This window comes from Camelus ferus, chromosome 25 (assembly GCF_009834535.1).
Source record: "Camelus ferus isolate YT-003-E chromosome 25, BCGSAC_Cfer_1.0, whole genome shotgun sequence".
In the NCBI taxonomy this organism is placed as follows: Eukaryota; Metazoa; Chordata; class Mammalia; order Artiodactyla; family Camelidae; genus Camelus; species Camelus ferus.
Genome location: NC_045720.1, coordinates 1,558,806 through 1,584,825, shown reverse-complemented (window position 1 = coordinate 1,584,825; position 26,020 = coordinate 1,558,806). Strand labels below are relative to the sequence as shown.

General features: G+C 57.4%; 1 protein-coding gene across 1 annotated transcript; it reads right to left on the bottom strand.

The window, feature by feature from the left end:
• Positions 1 to 4,186: 4,186 nt before the first annotated feature.
• Positions 4,187 to 25,250, bottom strand: LOC106729128 (maestro heat-like repeat family member 5). Its single transcript, XM_032467546.1, has 14 exons — positions 23,707 to 25,250; positions 22,973 to 23,077; positions 17,781 to 17,930; positions 16,926 to 17,080; positions 15,733 to 15,877; positions 15,338 to 15,522; positions 14,865 to 15,002; positions 14,548 to 14,659; positions 14,160 to 14,303; positions 13,459 to 13,635; positions 12,078 to 12,233; positions 9,998 to 10,120; positions 4,763 to 4,865; positions 4,187 to 4,614 (listed from the first exon to the last, which is right to left on the bottom strand). The coding sequence occupies exons 1-14, from the start codon at positions 23,731 to 23,733 to the stop codon at positions 4,187 to 4,189; spliced, it is 2,148 nt and encodes a 715-aa protein (XP_032323437.1). The 5' UTR covers positions 23,734 to 25,250.
• Between the last annotated feature and the right edge of the window lie 770 nt (positions 25,251 to 26,020).

Sequence of the window (26,020 nt, the reverse complement as noted above, 5' to 3'; positions counted from 1 at the left end):
GTCACCTCCTTAACATAACAAAAGACTCCTTTAAACTCTCATCACTTAGGACCTTCCAAGGATTTCGGGAGCTCTGTGCCAAGAAAGGAAGACCAAAAATATATTTCGTATTGTAAATCACTGTCTCACGCCCTGCCACCTTAGATCTCACGCCTCCTTCCTTCCTCCTTGAAGTATGTTCCTTCTAAGTCCCCCAGCCCGTTGAGGGTGAACACTGTCTTGAAGGTGGAGGTCTCCTACCCGCCTTGACCCAGGAGAGTCTCATTCTGGTTTACTGACGTGTTTATTTATTCCCTTTTATCCACATAACCCTCCCCACAACCTATAAACAACCATTTTAATTTAGTTAATGTGCCTTTTTCTGTTTGTAAGTGCTCCTGGGGGGAAAAGGTGTTTTTTTTTTTTTAATCTTTTTATTCCAAAATCATCTTAGGCTTACAGAAGAGTTGTAGAGAGTGCAGAGAGGTTCTGTATACCCTTCACATGTTCCACTAACGTTAACATCTTTTTTGGCTACATTTAAACGTGATTAATATTTCTTTCTACTACAGTATCTTTTATTTTCATTTTTTATTATTGTTATTGACATGTAGTTAATTTACTAAGCTGTGTTAGTTGCAGGTGCACGGCACAGTGATTCAGTTATACATGTGTGTATTTCCTTTTCAGATTCTTTTCCATTATAGGTTATTACAAGATGTTTGATATAGCTCCCTGCACTGTACAGCACGACCTTGTCACCTACTTTATATATATAGTAGAATGTATATGCTAATCCCAAACTCCTAATTTATACACTCCTCTCTGCTTTCCCCTTTGGCAACCCTGAGTTTGTTTTCTATGTCTGTGAGTCTGTTTTATAAATAAGTTCATTTGTACCATTTTTTTAGAGTCCACACATAAGTGATACCACATGACATTGTCTTTCTCTGTCTGACTTACCGCACTTAACATGATCATCTCTAGGGCCATCTATATTGTCCAAATGGCCTTATTTCATTATTTTTTATGGCTGAGTAGTATTCCATTGTGTATTTATACCACATCATTTTTATCCATTCATCTGTCAATGGACATTTGGGTTGCTTCTGTGTCCTGGACATTGTAAATAGAGCTGCTATGAACAGTAGGGTGCATGTATCTTTTCAAATTAGAGTTTTCTCTGGATAAATGCCTGGGAGTTGGATTGCTGGATCATATGGTGACTATTTTTAGGTCTTTTTTTAAATGGAGATACTGGGGATTGAACTCAGGACCTTGTACATGCTACAACTGAGCTATACCCACCCCACTCCCCCATTTTTAGTTTTCTAAGGAAACTTCCTACTGTTTTCCATAGTGACTGCATCAACTTACGTTCCCACCAGCAGTGTAGGAGGGTTCCTTTTTCTCCACACCTTCTCCGGCATTTATTATTCGTAGACTTTTTGATGATGGCTATTTTGACTAGTGTGAGGTGGTGATACCTCATTGTAGCTTTGATTTGCATTTCTCTGATAGTGATGCTGAGCATCTTTCCATGTGCCTGTGGGCCATCTGTGTGTCTTCTTTGGAGAAATGTCTATTTAGGTCTCCTGCCTAATGGTAACATTTCACATAACTGTGGTACGATGATCAAAGTGTACGTATTTTAAATTTATTTAAATTATATCATTAGATATCTCGTTCGCTTTACTTTCTTCCATTAAGCACTTCTTAAAAAAAAAATCTATCTGGTTTGCTACGTGCACATCTGATCTGTTATGTCTTTTTCTTTTTTCTTGACATGGTTTATTTTAATAAAAAGCACTGCTGAAGGTGTATCACAGACTACATGAAGGCATACACAACACGCTCTCTGTGCGTCACAGCGAACACCAGTGCGCACCCTTGGATTTTACTTCTTCAGTCAGCGCTACTGTGGTACAATTTATACACAATAAGCTCTAGCCGGCGTGAGTGCTCGGTGAGTCTGACGGCATCTAAGCCGCACAGCTGGGGGCGCCGGGCGCGGCCCGGGCTGGGCTCCCTGAGCCTCTCAGCAAGAGGGACGAGGCGCTGCTGCTTGTCTTGCGGCTGAGTTTGCGCAGCGCCCTGCATATGTGGAACAGCAGCCCTTTATCAGGTGTGTGTGAAGGCTTTTCCCCCCGGCCCCTCGCTGGCCTCTCAATCTTTCAGGAGTATCTTTTGCACAGAAGGACTTTTTAAATTAAAAAACAAAACTGTAACCTCATTTTTTCTTTCATGGATTGTGCTTTTGTGTTGTTTTTCTTTTCCCTGAAAACTCATTGTGACTTCCAAGGTCCTCCGGATTTTCTCTGTGTTATCTTCCAGAAGTCTTGAAGGTTTGCATTTTACAATTAACTACAAGACCCATTTGAAGTCATGTTTGTGAATGGTGTAAGGACGGTGTCTGGGTTCTTCTTCTTTTTTTTGGCCACGGATTCCGATTGCTCCGCACCATTTATTGAAAAGACTATCATTTCTCTGTTCAACTGACTTTTCTCCTTTGCCAAAGATCAGGTGACTCTGATTGGGCGGGTCTACTTCTGGGCCGGCCTTCCCATTCTATTGACCTATTTGCGTATTCTTTTGCCAATGGCACACTGTCTTGGCATTTTATTCTATTTCTCTGTCCAGATGTTCCAACTTTCCATTCACTGCACTGCTTCTCAGATCATAATGACAACAGTTGCTTTAAAGTCTGACAATTTCAATGTCTGTGCCATCTCTTGGTTGGTATCTGTTGAATGCCTTTTCCCTTGCAATTGAGATTTTCCTGATTTTTCATGTTCAGTGATTTTGGACTGCGTTCTGGACAGTGTGAACACCTGGTTGTGAGCCTCTGCCTCCTGTTTAAATCCCACAAAGACTGTTGACTGGGCTGCTTGTTCTGGCAGACAGTCGGCTGGGCCGGGCTCCCACGGCCGTCTCACCGCCTGTGAGCCATGGTTCTGGCGCCAGGCCGGTCTGAGGGCTTTCCCAGTGCGGCTCAGGCGTGTCTTGCATGGGCATCACCCACGGACAAGTCTGGGGCCGGGCAATGATCTGCCCTTCAGACCACTTCTGAAAGCTTATGCTCTGCGGTTTAGGGTGGATGCAAACATACACAGGCTGCTCCCCTAAACATCCTCCTCTGCACGCTTTCCCTAATCTTTCCAGCTCTTAGGGGGCCCCGCATTCTGGCCTTCTGATTAGAAAGTTGGGCCTTTAGCCTCCCACCTTGCTGTACACCTTTGGTAAGTGGTTCTGTCTTGCATGCCAGGTGCCAAGACAATAGAAACAGAAAAACAAAAAAGCAGTGGGCATCCTGTCCCCCTGCTCAGCTTGGTTTCAGGTGCCTTCTCCCGAAGCGCCTTCACTTTCCTGGCGGCAGGGGGGCGTCTCCGGGGCTCCTGGGCCATGTCCGCCTGCTCCCACACAGCTGTCTGCGTGCTCCTGTGCTCCTCCCAGGGGCCCTGGTGTCTCGCGAGGGCTTCAGCCGCATCCCGACACCATTCTCATATGTTCATTTGATTCACAGTGGCTCAGGGATTACCACGTGCCTGGAACTTTATGGATGCCACCCCCCGACCAGCCGTCTGGGCCCAGGGCAGGAGGGCAGGCCTGTCTGGAAAGGGCCAGGCGCCGCCCCCCAGGCCCAGGGAGGGTGAGGCAGGTGGGGAGGCAGAGCCGAGACCTCGGGCTGGAAAGCAGAGGAAGGTGGGGGGACCAGATGGCCAAGGGTCCCAGGGCCACAATCCAGATTCAGACAACATCCTGAGGGCAGGCCAGGCGTGGGTGAGGTGTGCGTTATAAGTGGGTAGGGCAAAGGAGGGAGGTGGGGGGCCTGGGCCAGGGTGGGGCACGTGGGAAGATTCTAGATGTTGGCGGGAAGCATCACAGATCTGGTCAGACCTGAGAGGGCAGGGAGTAGGCGTCAAGGATGACCCCCAGGCTCTGGGCCCAGCAGCCTCTGGGGAGTTCTCAGCTCACAAGGCCACAGGAAACACCTGGCAGGGCCACCGAGCACCTCCAGTTGCGAGGCTCTCTGGGCCCCGGGCTGGTTAGCGTCAGGGTCTGAGGGGGCGGCCACAGGGCCCAGCTGAGGAAGGGGCGGGGGAGGGGCGCGCGAGGCAAGGCCCGGGGGCCAGCGGGAACGGAACGCGTCACATTTAATAGGGAACTAAAAAAGCACAACACAACACAACACAATCAACTGCAGCTGTCAGGTGACATACTGGGACAGTTCGACGACGTCTTCAAAGAAGATCTTGTAGAACTTCTGGCTCTCGGAGTCGGGGTCCTGCTTGAGAAGCTCCAAGTCTGCAGCAGAGACCCGGGGCCTGACCGCGCAGCCCCTGGGGTGGGGCTGGGGGGGGGCAGCCTGCCGCGGCGCTGCGGACAGGCGCCCGTGGGGGGACGGGACCCTGCCCCGGGGAACACTGGTCTGTGGGAGACACTGCCCTGCTGGGGGCTCCATCGGAGGGGTGGGCCCCAGGGGACCTGGCCCTGTCCCCAAAGCCCACGTGAGGTGTGTGTGGGGAGGCCCAACCCGGTGCAGGGCGGCCCTGTGCTCACACTTCCTGAGGGTGCTCACGTCGCCCTTCTTCAGGCAGAAGCAGAGGTCGGCGAAGTAGTCCTGCAGGAGTCCCCCTGGGTGGGAAGGAGGTGGGGCCGTGGGTGCCCGGCCACTGAGGGAGGCCGGGGTCTGGCTGAGGGGCCGGTGCTCCCAGCCGGGGGCCAGCACCACTGCCCCTTCTGGAGCGGACCTCAGGGTTGGGGCTGGGGGGCTGGCACCTACCAATGAACTTCATGGCCACGAGCTTCAGGTGCCTGTCAGGACTGACCAGATAAACCAGCGCCCGCATGAGAAACTGGTGGTAGTTGCCAAAGTTGCTCTCCACCTGGAGTGGAGAAGAGCTGAGTTGGTGGCAGGCTGGGGTCCATGTGGCCCTCCGGTCCTGCCTGAGGCCCCATGCTGCTCAGCGTTCCCAGCCTGGAAAGAGGAGGGCCACCACACCCTGGGTCCAGGGCCAGGAAGCTGGGCCCCGGCACGGACGAGGCGGGGAGGGGCAGAGCCGTGGCTTTGCAGGACCAGCTCTCCTTCCACCTGTCAGGACGGGAGCCTGTGCGAAGGGACCTGGGACTTTGCAGACCAGTTGACTCTCCCTCCAGGGAGTCCTCCAGGAAGTCACCTCTGCCCCTCCCAGGATGGCTTCAGCAATGGGTCCAGGCCTGTCAGAGCCAATGGGATGCGGGCAGTCCTTGGGGCTCCTCCATGCAGAGGGCGAGGAGACGGGGCACCTGCACCAGGGTTGGGGCACCGTGCTTTTCTGCCACATGCACAACCACGAGTCCCGATGAATACATCCCGGTGCCTCGGGCCCCAAGGTCACCCCATTCCCCACACCTCCCAGAGAGACCAACCCATGGGCCCACTGCCTGCTCCTGCCCCGGCCACGCTCTCCCCGGGTGAGGGGCACTCCTGCAGCGGGGGCACCTTCCTCACTCTGGCTCCTCGCTGGCCAGGATGACCCACAGGGCTGCCTTTCTACCCCTAGGACCTCACAATGGGACTTTACTGGGGGAGAAGGCCTTTAAAGGGGCAGTCCAGCTAAGTGAGATCATACAGGTGGGCCCGGATCCAACACACTTGGCGCCCTCATACAAAGGGGGGGCGTGGAGCAGGGGCAGAGGCTCCTCAGGGAGACCCTGTGGAAAGGCCACAGTGATGCTGCTGCTGCTGAGACCCAAGGGGCTACAGGAGCTGGAGAGGCGCAGGACAGAGCTGTCCCCAGTGCCTTCGCAGGGAGCGCGGCCCTGCCAATGCCTCCACCTCGGACTCCAGATTCCAGACGGCCAGGTAATGCACTTCTGCTGTATAAGTCAGTTTGTGGCACTTTGTCACATGGCCCAGGAAACCAATACAGGCCAGAAATTCCTAATGCTGCTCCAGAGAGAGGCGCTAACGCAGGGAAAACAGAAAGAGGGTTACGGCGTGAGAGCTGGGAAAGTGGAATTTAATGGGCTTCATTGGTGCTTGGTATTTAAACGTGGGGAAATGTTTAAATGTGGACATTTTGTTTCTTCTGTTCATGACTTTTGAAAATAGGGTGCTGACGTGCACCTGCCACCACGTGTGGTGTCAGGAAACAATCAGGGAACCCACCCGGCCCCGGTGCGGGGTGCAGGAGGCCATGGCCCGGGCGAGCCGGTGGGGAGAGGCTCAGCCCCGGCGCCACGCGTTCGCAGGAGGACAGCTGCCCAGCGCGGAGCTGTGGACTTCCTGCATCAGACACCAGCGATGAACACGCAGCCCACACGCCTCCACTGTGACAAAACCCCAGATTGAAGCAGCTTTCAGAAACGCTTACAGATTGGGTCAATGTGTGAGAACTCGACAGTGCGGCAGGAAAGGATGCTGGCCGTGCCGCTGAGAGACGGTGAGGGAGAGTTCTGGAAAGGGGCTGCCTTTTGCAGGCAGGGCCCCTGTCATCGGCAGCACCCGGCAGAGTCCAGCCCGTGGCGCAAGGCAGCCTGCGGAGACCCGGTCCTGAAACCCCAGCCGACGGACAGCAACTGTTTCCCTTTGAATAAAACTGCAGAAATTCTAGGAAGGTGTGACAATGGCAAAACCTCTGAAACCCAGGGGTGTCTAGGTGGGGAAAGAAGATTCATAAGAAAGGAAGGCGGTGAAGACTTAACGTTCAAACCTTCACCTTCTCGTCCTGGTGATGCTGGGTCTTTTTCACAGAGCGTGAAACAGGCAGGAGACAGACCTTTGCAGCTAACTTAGGATTTTATTCCACATTCAGAGGTGTGTCAATAGTTTGTGACTGGTTCGTAAATAAACGTTCGGGGAAATGTTCTTTGTGAAACCCACGCGCCGCCGTCGGTGATGGGCGGACGTGATGGCAGTGGTGCTGACCGCTGAACATTTCCCAGGCGGACTGTGTAACAAGTCAACGAGATGAATGCACTGGGCACTAAGCAGGCGGCAAATGGCAGTGCACGGACCTCCTCGTGCCCGGAAACGCCCGCCCCCCGACGAAAGACTATCAACGACACACTTCCTTTCAAGCCCTCGGCAGAACAAGCCCAGGGAGACCAGCTACCCCAGGGCAGAGGCGGCCAGGACACACCCTGAACGGTAGGCTCGGGGCTGGTGCTCTGGCGTCTCCCGTGGTGGGGCAGGCGTCGGCTCTGGGAGCCTGATGCAGCTTCCCAGGGAAAGAAGACTGACCCGCAGACCCAGGCAAGCAGAGATAGAAGGGGAACCCTGGCCCCAAACAGGCACCTTGAGGACCTAGGGCAGGAGGACTCTGCAAGCAGGCAGAGTCAGACTGAGAGTCTCTCTCTATCTCGGCCCCAGTTAGGAGCAAGAGAAAAGGAACATTTCTTGAGAAACAGTAACCACGGCCCAGAGAAAGCCTCGTGAGGACCTGGGATTGGATTATGATGTGGGCATCCTGGGACCCCAGCGCAGAGAAATGCAGGCGGAACCACCCTGGGCGGGGAGGACCTGGGATGCCCCACAGCCCCAGACACCCCACAGCAGGCCATCTCCAGCCCGACCCGACGGGACGCCCGTGGAGAAAGGGCCACAGTGCAAACGGCAAGCCCACGGAGGGGAGGCCACCGCAGCAGGAGCCAGGAAAGGCCTGGAGCCACGGAGCTCCCGAGAAGCCGGCCACCAAGCAGAGGTCACACAGGGGATCTTTAAACAATTACATTACTCATAAGAGAGGGCAAGACTGAAGGAAGTACAGGCAGGCTCGTGGAAGAGGCAACAGAGAAAGCAAAGGGAACCCTCGGCCCCCGTGGGGGCGACGCGGACGGGCATGTGAAGAGGAAGGGAGGCGGAGCTAGCGAGCTGGGAGATGACCCGGAAGCAAAACGGCCCGAACACAGCGTCAAGAGGAAAAGATGGAGACCGAGGGTGAGGTTCAGACAGCGGACAACAGGACCGTCCGACAGCGATCGAGTGTGGGAGGTTCGCCTCATTGTCCCCGTTACTGATTATTTTTTGCCTCTCAGCTCCAGATCCACCCATGTTGGCTGCTCTGGAAACCCGGATCTGGGCCCTCGGGCCCCAGAGTGCTGGCGGCAGGCACCACGGAGAGACCCGAGATGCTGCAGGTGGAAGGGACTTGCGCCCTGACTCTGGGTCCTCACTCGCTAGCTGTGGGGGGCGCCAGGCTCCCGGGTGGGCAGCGTCCACGCACCAGGTCATGGTGCACGTCGGCCCCTGCGCGTGGGGTGTGGTGGCCAGCACCTCGAAGGGGCAGCACCTTCCTCTGGGACCTCCTTCAGCAGCTTTGCGGTGAGTGTCCCGTGCCAGCTCCTGAGACTCTTCCTGGGATATCCGAGGGCTCATCTTCTGCACCACGTGGAGATGAACCTCTTCTCTGACACGGAGCAAGTCATGCTTATTCGAGGCCCGGCGCTCAGCCCATGGTGGGGGGCTCCCTTGGGTGCTCCCATCAGCCCTCAGGCGGCAGCCATCACAGTGTCACGACGGCACGGCGCGTGCCGCGCAGGAGGGTCCCTGCTGTCCCTGCGCCCTTCCGGCTCCCCTTGCCCCCCCCCCAGCGTCCCCCTTGTCGCGCCAGGCCCCTGCTGCAGCTGGTAATTCTTTACATTACCCTCTTCCTGCTCAAATCGCCGTATGGAGTCTATCTCCCAAGTGGATCTGGACACAGAGCATTCACAGTCGTGATCGAGGCCAGAAGGAGCAAGTGTGGCAGCCCCTGGGCCTCCGAGGCCTGAGCCACAGCCGGCATGTCACCGTAGTGAACCCCAGGTGGCAGCCAGGTGCATGAACTGGGCCGCCAGGGTCCCATCACCCAGGGGCAAGGGGCCAGGCCCTGCACTAGAGCTCAAAGGCACTCCCAAGCCAGTCCCCGAGCCCCCTCTTGCTGGTCCTCCTGGACCCCTCACAGTACCAGCGCTGTTCCACAGAGCAGGGAGGAACTTCTCAATCAGACCCAAAAGCACAAACCGTGGGAAAGTAATACACTCGGCTACATTAAAACTCCAAACTTCTGCCCAACCAGAGACGCCGTTAGCAGAGTACAAGGACGAGTCATACACTGGGCAGAATTAACGGCAATACAGACAACTGGCCCAGGCCCCGCCCCCAGAGCGCACAGAGAAGTCACACCTGGCACGCGTTTCTGAGCAAAAGACAAACAACGCCACGCGCGGTGGGTGAAGGATCTGAGCAGGTGAGTCGGGTGGAGGCGCCCTGGCTGGCTGGCTCCCGACGGGGTCTGGCCCCACAAGACCCCTGTCACCCTGGGAGGGCGGTGCCCACTTGGAGACCTGGCCCAGCCTCTCTCTCCCAGCCTCAGCAGGGTCCCCGGGTTGCCTCGGACACCTGGATGAGGTCCGGCATGGACCAGGCGTGAGGCCCACAGGAGCCCTCGGCCAAGCTGCTCCCCTGGCAGCCAGGGGAGCCCCAGCAGGGCGGGCGCTGAGGGTCCGCTTGTCTCCCACTCTTAGGGCAGAGAGAGCGACTGCAGTCAGAAATACACTGACCGCCAGGACACGGAGCTCTCCTCAGCCCGTTCACGCCCACCTCCGCACAGAGCTCCTCGGCAAGGGATGGGGTCCCAGGAACGTCTGCAGGGTCAAGGGTCTGGGAGCTAAAGTGCCCTCCCCACGTCTGCCCAGGGCCCCCCGATGGCAAAGCGGGGGGTGCCGCCAGGCGGGGCTCCCTGTCCCGGTCCAGGCGCATGGTGGGGGTGCGGCCTCCCACACGGCCCACCTTGGAGGCCCCGAGCTCCATCACCGAGGAACCACACTTTCCTCCCAGAGGCTGAAGTCTCCGGCCCAGCATGCAGCAGGCACTAATAAACATGCCCAGGACCAAGTCAGACAGCACTGAGGGGGCCTCGGCATCTGCATACCCCCACCTGGGTGCCCCTGAGAGGGGCTGGCGGTGAGCCGAGGACCAGAGGGCCCTGCCTGCACACAGCCGGTCTCCACCCTCCGGGCCTCCTGCTCCCCCTCCAGCAGGGTGCTGGCATCTTACCATGTAGATTAAAATGTCGTTCTCGGCGCCCAGGCCACGGCCCCAGGCCAATTTGCCAAACAGCTCCTTCCGAAACTCCCACCTCAGCAAGACGGCGCAGCGCAGGAAGGTGAGCTTGGCCTTCTGCGGGTGCCGAGAGAGGTGCGTCACCACCTGCCCATCACGATGCCCCGCTCCGGGCAGACCCCTGAGGGTCCCCCGCCCAGCAAGCACCCGGCTCACAGCTGTGCCCGGGCCGTGTAGCCTGCACGGGCCCTGGAGGGGAGCTGCACCGTGGGAGGAAGGGGCGCCCCCACGACACGGTCTTTACTCCAGGCCCCACGAGTGTCCTGCTCTCATTCACAGGAAGATCCCAGAAAGGCCAGTGGTAACCTGGCCACTCAGTCCTCTCTCTGAGGGTCCAGGGGATGGGCACCCAAGGCAAGAGCACTGGCTCTTTGCTCACCAGCCCCAGCACCACGGCCCCTGGGCTCACAGCTCCTTTAGAGGGTCCCTGTGTCCCTGTGGTGGGCAGAACCCATCGCCACACCTGCTCCGAGGCACACGGGTTGGAGCCCTGACCCCCAGGACTCCAGGACATGGACGTACTTGGAGAAAAGGTCTTTAAAGGTGTGATTAAATTAAAATGAAGTCATGAGAGTGGGCCCTAAGCCAGTATGACCAGTGTCCTTATAAGAAGAGGAGATCCGGAATCAGACAGCCACAGAGAGACGACCAAGTGAGGACACAAGGAGAAGACAGCCGTCCACATGCCAAAGAGAGGCCTTCCTGGTATTCACTCCCCAAAGCCCTTCGCCTCCCCTCCTGAGTACACACCGCAGGGGGCTCTGCGGCTCACACCTCTGTCCCTGGGGGGCTGGGCAACCTTCTTTCAGGCACTTCCTGACCACAAAGGAGGACCCTCTGTTCCTTCCTCCTCGACTCCCCCGCCCCCACTGGCCAGGCCAGGCCTGGCCTACCCTCGACTTCTTGTGCGCCAGTTTCTCGGAGAATGAACCATGCTCCCTCAAACGGAGACCCTGGCCCCTGGGCAGCTTACCCTAAGATTATATCGCTTCAGAAGCCTGGTTAGAAGCCTGCCTCCCCCAGGGAGCCTCCCTGGTTATCTTAGCCCTCTTTTCCTTCTTAATTTATTGGCCGTGCCCCTCGGTCTCCCGCCCAGCCACATCGCTCCTTACGCTCTTCACGCACCGTGCCCACCCGCCTTTCCTCTATCCACCTGTCGGCCCTTCCATCCATTTAGCTGAGCGTTCACTCAGCTGCTGCCTCACGTCAGGCTCTGGGCTGGGGGCTGACCTTAAAGATCCACCTCTGAGGCAGACCCTCTCCCTCACTTGAGGGGTTCCCAGCCCATCAGGGCCATCAGCAATGGGCCCAGAGGGCTCTTGGGTCTGATGGATCTGGGGCACGGGCAGAAAGAAGGCATGGAACTAGTTTGCACTGAAGAGGCGGGAATTCAGGCAGCTCCCTGAGAGCTCAAGAAAGGGCTGGGAAGAAGGAGGAGGAGGCCCAAGCAGGCCCTGCCCACTGCCTTGTTGCTCAAGGCATGACCCACAGAGCTGGGTCCCTGTGGAATGGCTGGTAGCTTTGGGGCTGCCCCATGGATCTTTCGTGGGAGTTAAGCATGGTGCTTTTTCCTAGGGCAGGTGCCCTTGAGCAAGGCATGGTCTGGACCAGCAGCCCCCTCGGGGAGGGGGAGTGCGAAGGGCCCCGAATGCCAGGCTCCTGAGGCTGGTTTTATGTATGTGTGTGCTGGCAGGAGGCCTCTGAAGCCAGAGGAGGTTCACAGAGCCCTGGATCAGGGGAGAACCTGGGGGCAGGTGGAACCCGGGAGCGGCCACCCTGGATGGGGCTTTTCCTTCTCTCCGTCTGCATGTTAACCTACAGGGCCAGGCTGGCCCTCCCTGTCTGGCCACCGTGGCCTCTCCAGGATGGCAGCCTTGCCCTGGTCTCCACTTACGGAGGCTGAGTCCTGAGGTGCCTGATCTATCTGCAGGCAGGTGGGTCCTCCCTGTCCTGCTCCCCAGGCTGCCCCCGGCTGGAGGATGCTGTCCAGCCAGAGGCACACCGGGTCACTTACCATGACCACATCAGGGCAGGAGTCCGCCAGGTGGAAGAGCAGCGGCACCAGGGCCTGGAAGGCGTGGCTCTTGAGCGCCTGCCGAAACTTCTTGCCGCCACTGTAGATAACATCTCCGTACAGGAAGATGGCTCCTCCACGCACACCTTCCTTTTCCTGGCAAGGCAGGCAGGCCTTCCCCTCAGTCAGGAAATATCCTGGAACCCTGGGCCCAGGACAGCCCCAGCCCCACAAGCCACGTGCCCAGCTAGCTGCCACCCATTCTCACCTTCCTTTCCACCCCAGTGACTTGCAGAGGCCAGTATCTGCCATCACATCTGCCCCTTGTCAGCACAGCGCTAGCCAACTTCACCCCTCTACTCCACTGACCCTGCTGTCCAGGCCGCCCCTGATGCGCCAGCCACCCCCGCCACACCAGCTGCACGGCCTTCTCTCCAGGGCCGACCCTCTTCTCGCGTCTCCCCTCCGACGGCTGCAGCCTGACACGCACTGACGTCTTCTCCTGCTTTCTTCCTTTGTTGTCTAGGGGACCTCAGGCTGATAGGAACCACCCCTCCGCTCCCAGGCAGACCAGGATGGGGGTTAGAGCACAGGCCCTGGTGTCAGACCTGTCACCTTCTAGCTCTGTGACCCTGAGTAAGGCTCCTCCTGTGTGTGACTCAGTTTCCCCTTTCGTCGGAAGGGATGGACAACAGTGCCTTTGTCCTTGGCCTGTGGTGAGGACTGAATCCAACTGTCCTTTTATTCCTCCCGCCCCACCTCCTCTGGCCTTATCTGACCACCTCAGACAACAGCACCTGAGGTCTCCAGGACACATTCATGGAGGGCAGTGCCATCTGCCTTCCCGGCAGTCTCCATCTTCCTCTTCCTCACCTCCAGGAATGGCAGCATCAATTTCCCACCTGCCACCCCCAACTGGGGCTCAGCCCTAAGCCCTCATTCTGCCCTCTCCCCACAGTATGCCCTCAGTCCCTGAGGTCTGCCTTGCAGCCTGGCTGCCCTGCCTTGGTTTAAGCCTCACCACATTTACCTCACCTGATTTATTCAGAACCCCCGAAACCATTTACCCTGGCTCTACCTACTCATTTTCCACGTGGCGAACTTATGCTCGCCCTGCCCTCCACCCCGCCCGCAGCCTCTGGGTGGTTTGGGAGCACATAGTTATCGCTGAGGCAGCCTCGAGGCCGGGCGGAACCTTCCTTCCCTGGGGCCAGGTTCCCGCCGGAGCGCCAGCCGTGGACTCTACCCACAAGTCCGAGGGAAGCAGCTTAGGCTGCTCTGATTGGCGGGGGCGGGGGGCGGGGTAGCCTCGGCTGCTCGGATTGGGGGGGAGTTGGCTAGGGGGCTGCGCAGGCGCAGGGGTTCGGAGCATTTGGCTCACGTTCTCGAACAGCTGCAGCAGGTGCTGGGCGATCTTGAGGCTGATGGCGCCGACGCCCTGGGTACCCAGACGGTGCAGGATGTCGCCCAGGATCTCCATCAAGCCCAGGAGGTCTTTGGGCTCGGGCTTCAGGAAGCTGTCCAGCAGCACGGCCAGCCGGTTCCGGAGCAGGACCACCTGCAGGGAGATGCAGCCGCCCCCTGGCCTGCGCCGCTCCCTCCTAAACAGGCTTCCCGGCCCAGCCTCAGAGACTGCCTCTCCTCTCACTTACTGCCCCTCTTTAAGCTCAGCTGCGGACCTCGGTTCCAGCCCTTGACCGCATCTTGGGAGCACGGAGGCCCAAAAAGCAGGAGGAGGAAGGATGCCCCCGTGGAGTGAGGTATGAGTTCTCCGTAGCCGGGTGCAGCATGAATTGGACCACCTGGCAGGAGTGCCTCAGGTAAGAAATCCCTGCCTGGGCAGGGGGCCAAAGTCGCTGACCTCAAAGTCACCGAGTTTCCTCCAGCTCAGGAAGTGTCGGGTTCTCAGCGCTATGCAGTGCAGCAGGGTCTCCCAACATTCCTACCGTCTCCTGGCCCGGGCCTTAGCTTGCCTTCCTCATCCAACCCTTGAGGTTTCACCTACTCTAGAGGCCCTTTTCAAGTGCACCCTCCTCCTCCCTAAAGCCTCCTGGAACAGGAGTGGGCGCACCTTCCTCTCACCTTCTTAGGCTGCAGGAGGATACTGCTGAGGCCCTTCAGGCTCATGGCCCTCACCAGCTGGTTGGGGTTGTTGAGGCCCAGGCTCAGGAAGTTGTCCATGGTTTTCCGAGACATGTACTGGGTGAGCTCTTGGCCATTGAGAAACTAGGTAGGGTTGGCACAGTCAGCCCCCCAGTTAATTATGGCCGTCAGGGAAAATCGACCTATAACCTAGCATGAGAGTGGGGTTAGACATAAGGAAGCACTTCCATACAGCAGGTAGGTCTGATGTGGAAGGTGGAAGTTAGGATGCCTTTATATCGGGTAGGAATGGGGCTGCAGTTCTCTGACCTTCCTGAGGGCCAGAGGGCACTTGGAGGAGCAGAGGTGGGGGCCAGGAGGGGCTGACCTCTGTTATGATGAGGATGGCCACGATGTTGTCCCGTTCTTCCGGGCTCTTCAGGAAGATGACTGCCTGCCCCAAGACGGCTTTGACCTCACAGTCGTAGTGGGCCATGGCCCTGTCAGATGGAAGAGGCAGACAAGGGGGCACTGAGTGCTCCATCCTTGGCCAGGAGGACCCCTCTCCCCCGGCAGACCTTGCTCACCAAGGGCGATGGCCCAAGCCACTCAGTCTGGAGCTCAGGGTCTGAATGCGGGGTGCGGGAGGGGAGTCCCATCAGGGATGCAGTCTGGAGCCGGGCCCCTCCCAGGCTTGGTCCTTACCTGGCCAAGAGGGCCACCCCCTCGGTGTAGGTTTCCAGGCGCTCAAAGAGCTCCCAGCCCCTCAGTAGCTTGAGGTAGGCGAACACCTCCCAGTAATTGGTGGTCCAGAAGAGACCCTTCAGGGCCTCCAGGCATGTCCTAGGGGAAAGTGGGGGTATTTAGAGGGGTGAGTGAGGGCCCGGTTCTCCACCTGGAGCATGAGGTTGGCTTCTCCACCACAACCCACACTCTCCCATCTGGGCCTGGGTGAGCTGCCTGCTGCCCTCTGAGCTTCCCTTCTGGCAGGAATTCCCTCCTAACAGGTGTTGGCTATTCTGTCCCCTGCCCCCAACCCTGGTGGGACGAGAGTTCCTCCTTTTTGGGTCCCCAGCACTTAGCCCAAGGCTTGGTGCCTACCAGGGCTTCTGGGCGTGTGTAGGAGGAACCAGAAAGAAGGCGTGGGCTGGGGGCCTCGGGCCTGTCGTACGTCTCACCTGCAGGGGCTGAGGGCCTGCGTTTCCAGGCTCTCCTCCTGGTGGTCTGCGATGCCCTCCACCACGTCCAGCTCAAACAGGTAGTGGAGCTGTGTCAGCAGGCCCAGGAGGATCCCCGCAAAGGCCCAGCGCACTGTGGCCTTGTACTCCCGGATGTAGAGGAGCTCATAAATGGCGCCCAGGGCCTGCAGCAGGACAGGGCGCCACCCTTGGTCCCCACCTAGGACCTGGCCCCGGTGAGCAGAGGAGTGGGGAGCAGCCACCACAGGGCTGCCCTGCCTGGAGCCAGCCCCACCCTGGGACTCAGCATCTGGGGAGCCCCTCTGCCAGGCCACGCTGGTGTCCTGGGGCCCTTGGTTATTGATAGCCTTGTAGAGGGTGGCAGAGGGGCTCACCAGCAGGGACATGAGCTCAGCCTGCACAGGGAACCTGATGAGCTCGCGGGGGGGCCGCAGCTTCAGCTTCACATAGAGCAGTGTGACGACCTTGCGGGCCAGCCGGCTGTTGGCGGCCAGGGCCTTCCACAGGGGCATGACGTGCCTGGGGAGGCAGGGGCCAGTCCCACCAGCTGGCTGGCCACACTGGGTGAAAGGCCAGTGGGACATGACCCCAGGGCAGCAGGATGGCCTGCTGCATATGGGGCAGTGGAGGTGGCCAGGCCCCTTGGGAACAGGGGAGCCCTCCATCTGGGCGTGCCCAGGCGACTGTATTGTGATGACCAGCAGGGCTGGGGCCCTGCTCAGAGCTCTGTGCACAGGCGAGCCTTCCCTGCCATTTGTGCTCAGCCCCACCTTGTACCCCATGGCCTGTGACGCAAGCAAACCCTGTCCTTCCCCAGCCTGTCTCCTCACTCACAAAGTGGGGGTCGTACGCAGCAGGGCTCGCCCCTCAGGCAGCCTGGGGAACAAGTGAGCCCTGGGGTTGGAGGGTGCTCCCGCCTCCGCAGCCCCGGGAGCTCCCCTCCCTGCTCCCTGTCAGAGGTGCCGTGGCCCCGTGTCAGGCCGCTGCTCCCTGAGGTGCTCCGGGAGGCACCATGGCCTCCAGCACCCCCCGGCTTCAAAGGGCACACACACCACTCAGTTCTGGTTAGAATGCAGCTTCTGACTCGACTGGGCTGGGCCAGGCCTGAGGCTGTATTTCTAACGAGCTCTCAGATGCTGCTGTTCCTGCGTCTGCAGTCAGAATGGTGCAGCTTGGAGACGCCACAGTAGCCCAGAGGGGCGACTGGGACTGTGAGCTTAGCGCCCAGAGGCAGCTGGCGGGAACTGTCTGGGGCTGTCCTGTAACCCCGCTGGCTGCTCTGCTGGTTGCCTCTGGGAGCTCTGAGTCTGAGGGACACTCCCACACCGAAAGCCCTCCTGCTGGGACTTCTGGAGCCTCCATCTTAACCCCTCAGCTGGCAGCATTTTCAGAGATCCCCCGGCCCTGGTCCTGGCATCTAGGAAGGAGGGCAGAATTGGGCCGGAGCTCCTGTACCCTTCTGCCTTCCCTAGAGCGGAGTCTGTCTGGAAAGGGTCCGTGGACTGGAGGGCGGACCACGGGGAACAGACAGGTATTCGTGTCTGGGTCATGGGTGCAGGTGCCCTACCTCTCTGAGGGGTGGCACAGGGACAGCATCACCTCGACAGTCTGCTGCGTGTGCTGGGTCCCCAGCAGCGTCACAGCCTTCATCATGGTCTGCAGGACATCCCTGAAGATGATGCAGGGCAGCTCCTGGAACAGGCCCTGCAGGATCTCAGCCACCTGTGCCGGGAAGGGCGGGCCATGGGAGCCTCAGAGCAGCCCTCCAGCTACAGCCTCCCTCCCCTGCCGGGCCAGGGTCCACCTCCTCTGAGAGGGCATCTGTGGCCTCCTCAGCCGGCAGCCTGACCCCTGTGTGGTCCCTGTGGCACGATGGGGCGTCTGGACATGTGCTCACAGCTGGTGCGGCCACTGACACTGACACTGACACTGCAACAGTAACAGTGCCCCCCTAAACCTGTCCTTGTGGAAATGGGAATCAACTCAAGGGGCCAGTGGGCCTGGCAGCCCCTGCAGAATGGTACTTTCTGAGTGGGCTGCAGACTAGGTTGGCCAAGCCAGACCGAGGGCAGTTAAATCCTAGTGAGGTGACGGCGGTGGGGGGTAGTGATTTTTCTCTTTCCTACTGAACGAGACTGTGATGGAGGCAGGGGTCCCTCTGATTGCCCAGGGCAAGGCCTTAGGACCTTGAGAGGTCTGGCTCGACAGGGACCCTGGGCATCACAGGGCGCAGCCCTGCTGACACCCAGGGCCGTGCTGTTTCAGGCAGCTGCAGGCACGCTGTCTGCCACCAGTGGCCAGGAGCAGCCTCGGGACCTACTGCCTCCCGGGGCTCCACACATGCACGTGGCTGTCCTACACCCTGCACCCCATGCCCTCCCTGGCAGACCCTTGTGCTGCCGGGCCAGCACGCAGCGCCCACCTGCTCCGGCTTGACGCTCCAGCCCTCGACGATCATCAGGAGCAGCTCCGCGGCCAGGTTGCAGCGCAGAATGTCACGGCTGCAGAGCCCTTGCAGGAGCGTGAGGACCAGCTGTGTGTGCTGGGCCACCGTCAGGTTCCCATCCAAGGCCTGTGCCAGAGGGGCTGTGCTGAGGAGCCGTAGGGGGCCCTCCCGGGTCCTGCGGGCTGGGAGACAGGACTGCGGGGCACTGCTCTTACCCAGGGACAGAACGAGCACCAGGTGCACAGACTTGCAGAGACCCCAGAAGGGCCCAGATTGAACCCCTGCCCCCAGGAGGCTGTTGGTGTCTCACCCAGCTTGCCTCTGTGGGCAGCTGGAAATGTAGCTGCTGCAGGCTCAGAGCAGCCCCTTCTCTGGAGAGTCGCTCTGGGGACAATGGGAATGAGCAGCCTTGCCCAGGAGGTCGGAAGTCCCCACCCCCAGCCTGCAACCAGTGACTGACTTGGGGTACAGAGGGTGAGACCAACTCCATGGTGCAGTTCCCACTGCAGCACCTGGGGTCAGGCTGAGCCCGCGCCCCTGCTCAGCTCTTCCCAGCCCTGTCTTGCTCTCTTCACTCCTTCCTCCTGAGAACATAGCCTGGTCCTCTGTAAACTGCACTGAAATTCCTGTCCCAGGGGCTGTCTCTAGGAGCCTCCACACCCCTCCCCTTCACCCCCGAGACAACGGGCTTTGAAGCCCTGGGCTCTCTGGGAGGGATTCCCAAGGGACGTCCACGTGCCCAGGGGTGTTGTTGCTCCTGTCACAGCCTGTCCTGAGAGTAGGCTGCAGGTCAGGCCTGGTGACCCTCCCTCAGAAGATGATGAAACAGTCATAGAAATTTTCAGTGAGCTACCAAGGGCCACTCAGCCCGTTAGGGGCAGAGCTTGGACTCAAACCTAAACCTTTGACCCCAGTCTAACTCAAAGGGAGCACGCAGCCTGAGAAGAAGGTGTGCTTGGGGAGGGGGAAGCAGAGGGGATGGGAGAAGGACATCTGGCCATCCCGCTGCCAGACAGTGGGGAAGTGCTAAGGCCTAGTGAGGGGCTGAAGGGGCCAGGGGGAGGGGGTTCTGAGAAGGGAGATTCCAAAGGTGTCAATGGGAACCTTAGACTCTGGTTCCAAATTGGCCCAATTGCAGAGTCAGAGGTGGGAGGGTGTGGGGGCAGGGTGCTAAAGGGAAGAAAAACAGGTGCTTTCCCTGAAAGGAACTTCAAGGTTCTGGCTCTTCCTAACCTGCTCCCATGCACAGGTTGCCTGGGGCCTCCATTGGCCCATCTGTAAAATGGGCAGGGAGGTGGATAGAGTCCACGCTCTTGGGCAGTTGGGGGATTCTGTGTGAGCACAGAGCAGCTGTCGGCCCCTCCCTGCCTTCAGCTCTGACAGGTCCCACCTTCACCAAATTGTAGAACTTCATCTCCGACTCCCTGCGGACCCTTGCTTCGAAATTCTTCATCTTATTCAAATTTATGAACTCCGCCGTGTTCCCTGCTGTGGGACACTTAGCCAGTCAGGAGGCCTGCCGCAGCCTGAGAAGGGACACCCTCCTCTCCAGACCACAAGGGAGGCGCAGAGAAGCCAAGCAGCCAGGCCAGTGCCCCAGGAGACGTGGGGCATATGGCCTCTGCTGGCCTCTCCCACCCCATCCCTGCTCACCACTCACTCTTCTGCTGGATCAGAAGCTGGAGGAGGAGGTAGACACACTGGCTGGAGTGGCTCTGGGTGATTTTGTCCTTGTCCCTCCACAGCAATGTCAGCAGGCCTACTTGGCGGCCCAGCATGGAGGGCAGGGCCTCTTCCTGGGGAGGGTGTGCAGTGAGCAAAGCCAAGCCCGGCCTCCTGGTGTCATGTCCACTGTCCCTCCCAGCTTTCCAGCTCTCAACCTCTTCCTGTCTCGGCATCTTGTGGGCAAGGCACCGGCTCAGCATCTGACAAGGGGCTCCTGTTCCAGGTCTGGGAAAGCCCTTCACCTCCCTGACCCTGGTCCCCTCATCTGTAAAAGCCAGTGGTCCATTGCCTCTGACAGGAAGTTAGCGGCACTCCTACCATCACTTCCCTGTGTGCACGCCTGTACGTATGTGCTTATTCTAGGTGCTTTAAGATTTTTTTCCTGTTTACCGTTGTATTTCAGCAGTTTTGGTTGTGATTTGCTTTGGTGTAGTTTTCTTTGTGTCTGTCCTATTTGGGGTCCATTGATGTTCCTAAAGCCATGGGTTTATATTTTTCATCAAATATGAAATATTTCAGCTTTTTTATCTTCAACTATCTCTGCCCGAATCCTGTCACTCTCCTTCCAGGCCTCAGGTACTCTTGACAGTGTCCCAGCAGTCACTGGGGCTTTGCTTGTTTCTCCTCCAGCCTTCCTTGCTCCTGTGTATGCTTCAGTTTCAGTAGGTTCTGTCATCCTGTCTTCTAGTTCACTGACACTTTCTTCTGCAGTGTTTGATCTTCTGTTAAACCAACACAGTGAGTTTTTCATAGCAGATATTGTATTTTGCAATTTCTAGAATTTCCATTGGTTCTTTTTTCTAGTTATCATTTATCTGTTGACACTTTGTGTATATTCTTTCATTATGTTCATATTTTCCTTTAAGTTCTTGGACATTTATAATAGCTGTCTTAAAATTTCATCTTCTCATTCCATCATCTGTGTCATTTCTGGATCTACTTGTAGTGACTGATTTCCACGGGTGGGCATTCCCATTTCTTCACCCTGTCACGTGTGTGTTCTTTACATTTTGTTTTGGCAGGCATTTAATTGATCTTTTGGAGGCTTGGGGTTAATTTTTTCATCTGAGCACATTGAGAGCAGCCTTTACTCTAGGACTGAAATAAGCCAACTCATAAGGTGTGGCCATTTGTTCCTGGAATGGTCGGGAAGCAGTGTTGCCCAGCTCTTGTGAATTCCAGGAGTTTCCCTTTGCTTGGCCTCCATGTGCAGCTTCACATTCAGCTGAAGACCCAAGAGTACCCTCCAGATTCCTGGAGCTCCTTCTCTGTACAGCTGCCCCCTCTCTGGAGCTCGCCTGGGGGACCCAGCCCCTCTGTGTCCCTGAAGTCCCGTCTCTGTCTCCTCAGCGCAGCAGCATTAGGGAGCCGCCTCCTGGGGCTTCAGAGCAGAAGACGCCTTCAGGCAGGAACCTGGCACGGCTGTGGGGCCCCCCCCACCTGTTGTCCACCTCTCAGTGTTTTGTCCTGGACTGCCTCTCAGTACCGTGTGGACCGGCTGTCTGTGTGTTCTGACCCACGTGACGGTGGTGCGTGGTGGAAGAGCGGGGCTAGCGCCCGTTACCAGGCGGCGTCGGGGCGGTGCGCGGTGCCTGGAGGGCTTCCTGCAGGAGCTGTCTGAGATGCTGGAAATGTTGCAAGTCTCGATGCCTGTATTTTTTAGAAGTCACTGAGCTGCGTATGTACTATTTTTGCATCTTACCATATGCAGGTTTTACTTCAGTAAAGTAGGGTAAAAATTTTACGTGTTCTTCACGCCCAAAGCAGGGGGTAGAGGGTTGCCCCTGCAGTGCTTCCTCTGAACCTTTGGCCTCAGAGACCCAGCGGGTGGATGGGGCTGGGCTTGGCTGGACGGGGACTGCCCTGAGGCTCAGATAATTTAGGCTTGTAATTGGATGTGTTTTTGAAGTGTTAAACCGGCCCCACAGGCAAATTCGTGTGTCCAGTCTGGACCTCTCCACTCACCTCCCGAGGGGACTGTCCCCCTGCCTGCTCCCGTTTCTCTCGTCCAAAAGCTCAGGCCCTTACAAGGGCCTGCAAAACGTCCTCTGCAGCCTCAGCTGGCCTGCCGCCCCTCCTCCTCGGAGGCCACCCACGCCTCCCAGCCTTGTCTCTGCCAGATGCCGCCTTCTCAGTGAGGACCACCCCTACTCTGACCCCTTACCTTTTTTTTGGATAACTAAATTTTATTACGATTTTAAACTCACAGAAAAATTGCAAGAATAGTTCAGAGAATTCCCATGTATCCTGTATCCAGATTTTCTGATTATTTATATTGCCCACCCTCCATCCCTCCGTCTCCATCTCTCCCTGCCTGGAGACGTTGGGGATTTGACCCCTAAATACTTCAGTGTGCATTTCCTAAGAACAAGGACGTTTACTTAATGTAATCACAGTGCAGTTATCAAAGTCAGAAAATGTAACTCTGCTGCAGTGATGCGCGCCTGCCCCCACCCCGTAGTCCAATTTTAAATCTCATCAGCAGCCCCAGTACCTCGCATTTGCGCACACACATGTGTTTTCCCCCTGGCTTGGGGCTGTATATTACTTCTATTTTCAACACTAACTTTTCTTTAACACATCACGTGTAGTTGACATGTTTCTTTAATCTGAACTCATTCTTCAGCATTTGTCTTTCTCAGCTGTGACTTTTTGAAAAGTGCGGACAGGTTATTTGGGTTTATCTGCTGCTTCCTTAGGACTAGATTTTGTATCCCCATCTCCGGCTCTCAGTGGAAGTTTCTAGTTTTGATGAAGTCCTTTTTACCAGTATTTTATTTGTAGTTACTGCCATCCACATTCTGTCTAGAAAGTCTCTGGGTATCCCTAATTCATGGAGAGAGTCTGTTTTCTTCTTGTTTTTGACTTTGACCCTGAGCCCTGCGTTCCGTCTGGACCAACTCTGTTGTGCTGTGACAGGGGCTGGGCTTTGTTCCCACGCCAGGGGACGCTCTGCCTGCTGGAGCGCTTTTGTGGAAAGCACTTTCCTTTCCCCATTCAAGGGCTTCAGAGCCTCCGCTGAAGATGGATTGGCTGTACAAGTGGGGGCCTGTTTCTTGACCTCCTGTTCTTTTCCATCCATCTGGTCGTCTGTCTTTTCTCCCGCACCACACTGGCTTGGTTCCGAGAGCTTCTTACTGTCCTGAAACTGGCAGTAGGTCCTCCAGCTGGTCCTTTTCTGAGCTCGTTCTGGCTGCCCGGGTCCTGCCGGCCCCACCCGGGTGCTCTGGGCGGTCGCCTGGCCCCCTCCTTTCTTTCCAGTCTCCTGCTTCTTCCCATCAGGGTCTCCCCACCCTATTTGAATTGCGACCTCCTCCCCAGGGCGTGGCCTTGTCCCCCGCACCTGCCAACCATCCAGGTGCTCAGTGGACACTGACTGCCCTAGCCAAGAGGGAGGTGGGGCAGCGGGTCCAGCACGGGCCGGGGCCCAGGCAGCCACTCACGGTGAGTCTCACGTAGTCCAGCACGTACTTCAGGAGCAGGAAGATGGACTGCACCACCCGCCTGCACTCGTGGCTCTTGTTTGACTTCAGCCAGGGTTCTGCATGCTGGGGCGGAGAGAAGGGACCCGTCAGCCCGCGGACCCACCCTTGCCCTCCAGCTCAGACCAGCCCTAGGTGGCTATGCGAAGTGGGCGGTGGGAGGGGTGGCTGTAGCCAGTCCCTCCCCACCAGACGGTTCAGCTTTCCCTGCCCATCCATCAGCCCAGCAGCCTTGGGTGAGACTGGGTCTGGAGCCATGTGACAGCCTCCCTGGGCCATCGGAGCTCTGGGGGTGAGTGCTGTCCCACCAGGCTCTGAGTTGGCCTCTGCTGCCTGGGGGCAGTGAAGGGGGAGCAGAGGGAGGCCAGCATTTGAAGGAGTCCCACAAACCACTCCTCAGACCTGTCCTCCTTGCCCCTGGGTACCCCAGGCGGTAAGGTCAGTGGGCCACCCCGGGGTGCTCCTTGCAGGGCCCCTGGCCCCCGAGATGCCCACTGCAGCCCTTACAGGGGGCGAAAGCCCCGGCACTCGGGTCAGCGGTGTAGTGCACGCCTGCCGACCTGCCCGTCTTGGCGCCTCCTTTATGTGGGGGGCCTGCCCTGGGCGGGCCCTGGGGAATCTGAGCATGGGCGGGTGGGGGGCGGCCACTGGGAGCCCTCACGTCTGCACCCCACGGCGCCCTCCCCAGGCCTCACCTGCAGGAGGAAGCAGATCTCATCCATGCTCTCGTTCTCCGAGATGAAGTTCTGAAGGAGCAGGTCCAGCGCATGCGCGGACTTCTGGTACAGCACCTGACAGGGCAGACAGTGCCTGGTCCACCCCGGCCGGCCCCAGCGTCCTGGCCCTGGTGGGTGAGCACGGACTATGCGGGCTCCTCGGGGCAGACCTGCCCCCAAGACCCCGCCAGGCGCAGGGCTCCACGCATGCCGCCCTGCCCTGGTGCGCCGCCCGCCTCTCTGGATCCGCACCTCTGCCGTGCGGCTCCTTGGTCTGCCTCAAACGCCTCCCTCAGGGTTGGTGCTGCTCTATGTCCTTTCCCCTTCTTGGCTCTCCCAGGGACATTTTTTGTGGGTATCGCCAGATATTTGGCACTCAGGCCCAAAGCCGCACGCAGAGCAGCTGCCCGGTACTCGCTCTGCTGGCGGACGGCGGACCAGCACAGCGCTTGGCGCTGGGAGTCGCTGGGTTGAGTAGGTGGCCGTGTTACTGTGGTGCGGCGCCACACAGGCACTCGCAGGGCGCGGAGTGGCTGTGGCGTGTGTGCAGTAAGTCCTGGCTGTTCCTCTGCACGGCAGTGCTGTCACCTGCCCCCCTTGGCCTAGCTAAGGGTGGAAGCTTTCTCATTTTCCAAGGAGACAGTGCGTGCTGTAAATGCAAATGAGAAGTGACTGCAGACGGCGCCTCTCAGTGATGGCTCGCTAGCTGCACGGTCCTTCTCCTTCCGTGGGTGTGTGCTGAGCCCGTGGTCTGCACCCCCTGAAGGAGCTGACGGTAGGAAGCAGGCCTGGCTCCCCGATCACAAGAATCTCCCATCCAGTTGGAGAGAGGCAGGAAGAACATGTTGTAAAAATCTCAGAAGAATACGAATAAACATCTAAACAAGTTTGAGGACATGTTGCTGCTGCTTGAAGTGCTGTAGAAGAGGACAGTCCCCTCGGACCCGGGGGACCCCGGGCCCAGCCCAGGCGGGCACGCCTGCCCTCTGCCCCGCCCTCCCGTCCGTGGAATGCCGCTGGAGGCCAGGTGGCTGGCGCGCCCAGGACAGAGCTGCAGAAGAGAGGGGTGCAGGAGTGCTGCTCTGGCCCCACTGACAGCTCTCTGTAAGAAAAGTCTGAAAAGGCTCGAAGTGTTCGCAAGCAACTTGCCCGTAACAAAGCCCAGGAATAAGTGCAGGCTACGGAGGCGCACAGCGCACAACAGCGTTCGCGTGTGATCGACGTAAAAGTTACCCGGTGTGCAGAGAAGCAGGAGAGCACGGCCCGTGTTGAGAGGGAAATGCCAGTCAGCCCAGACCGGCCTGTGCGTGACAGAGAGGAGGGTCAGTAGACGGGGATGTGGAAGAGTTCCTGTCACTGTTGTCCATATGCTGATAAGCTGGAGGGAAGACTGAATGTGAGACACAGAAGATACAAAAAAAATGATCCAACTGATGTTTCTTTGTACAGCACAGGGAACTATGTTCAATATCTTGTAATAACCTTTAATGAAAAAATGTGTAAATGAATAGATGTCTGTGTGTGCCGGGACATTGTGCTGTGCATCAGAGACGGACATACTGTGATTCACTGCACTTCAGTTTCAAACAGTGACCCAGCTAGAACTTCTAGAGATGGAGACCACAAGGTATAAACAGAAAGTACACAAAGGAATGAACGGCAGATTAGACTTCGAAGGAAGAAGGGATTAGTGAAGTTTACAGTACAGCCCCCGCCACGTGCGTCTCACTCCAAAATGAAATGTAGAAGGAAGTGGGCAGAACGTTAGTGCCCTGTGGGACAACTGCAAGCAGCCTCACGCACTGGTACTGGAGTCCCCAGGGAGCTGGGTGTGGGGATGTGACAAAAAGTATGGAAATGATGGCCAGAATGTTTCCAAATTTGATGAAGAGTACAAACTCACAGTTCCAAGAAGTTCAACAAACTCCTAGCACTAGAAACATGACGAAAATTACATGAAGGCATATCATACTGAATTCCTGAAACCAGTCTTAAAGAGAAATCATAAAAACAAAGCAAAACCAAAAAACCAAAAAAAAAAAAAAAAAAGCCAAAGGGAAAAAAGCTGTTAGTAGAGGAGCAAAAATAAGGATGGCTGTAGATTACTTTGAATGAAGCTATGCAAGTGAGGAGTCCGTGGGTCCCGCACTTCTGGCACTAAAACAGAGTCTGTCAACTTAGAATTCTATTCACAGAAACAGTGTCTTTCATTAACAAAAACTCAATAAAGGCTTTTTCAGACGTCTGAAAACCGAGCTGCTAGAATGGTAAGGTCTGAAAGGACCATCTCCGG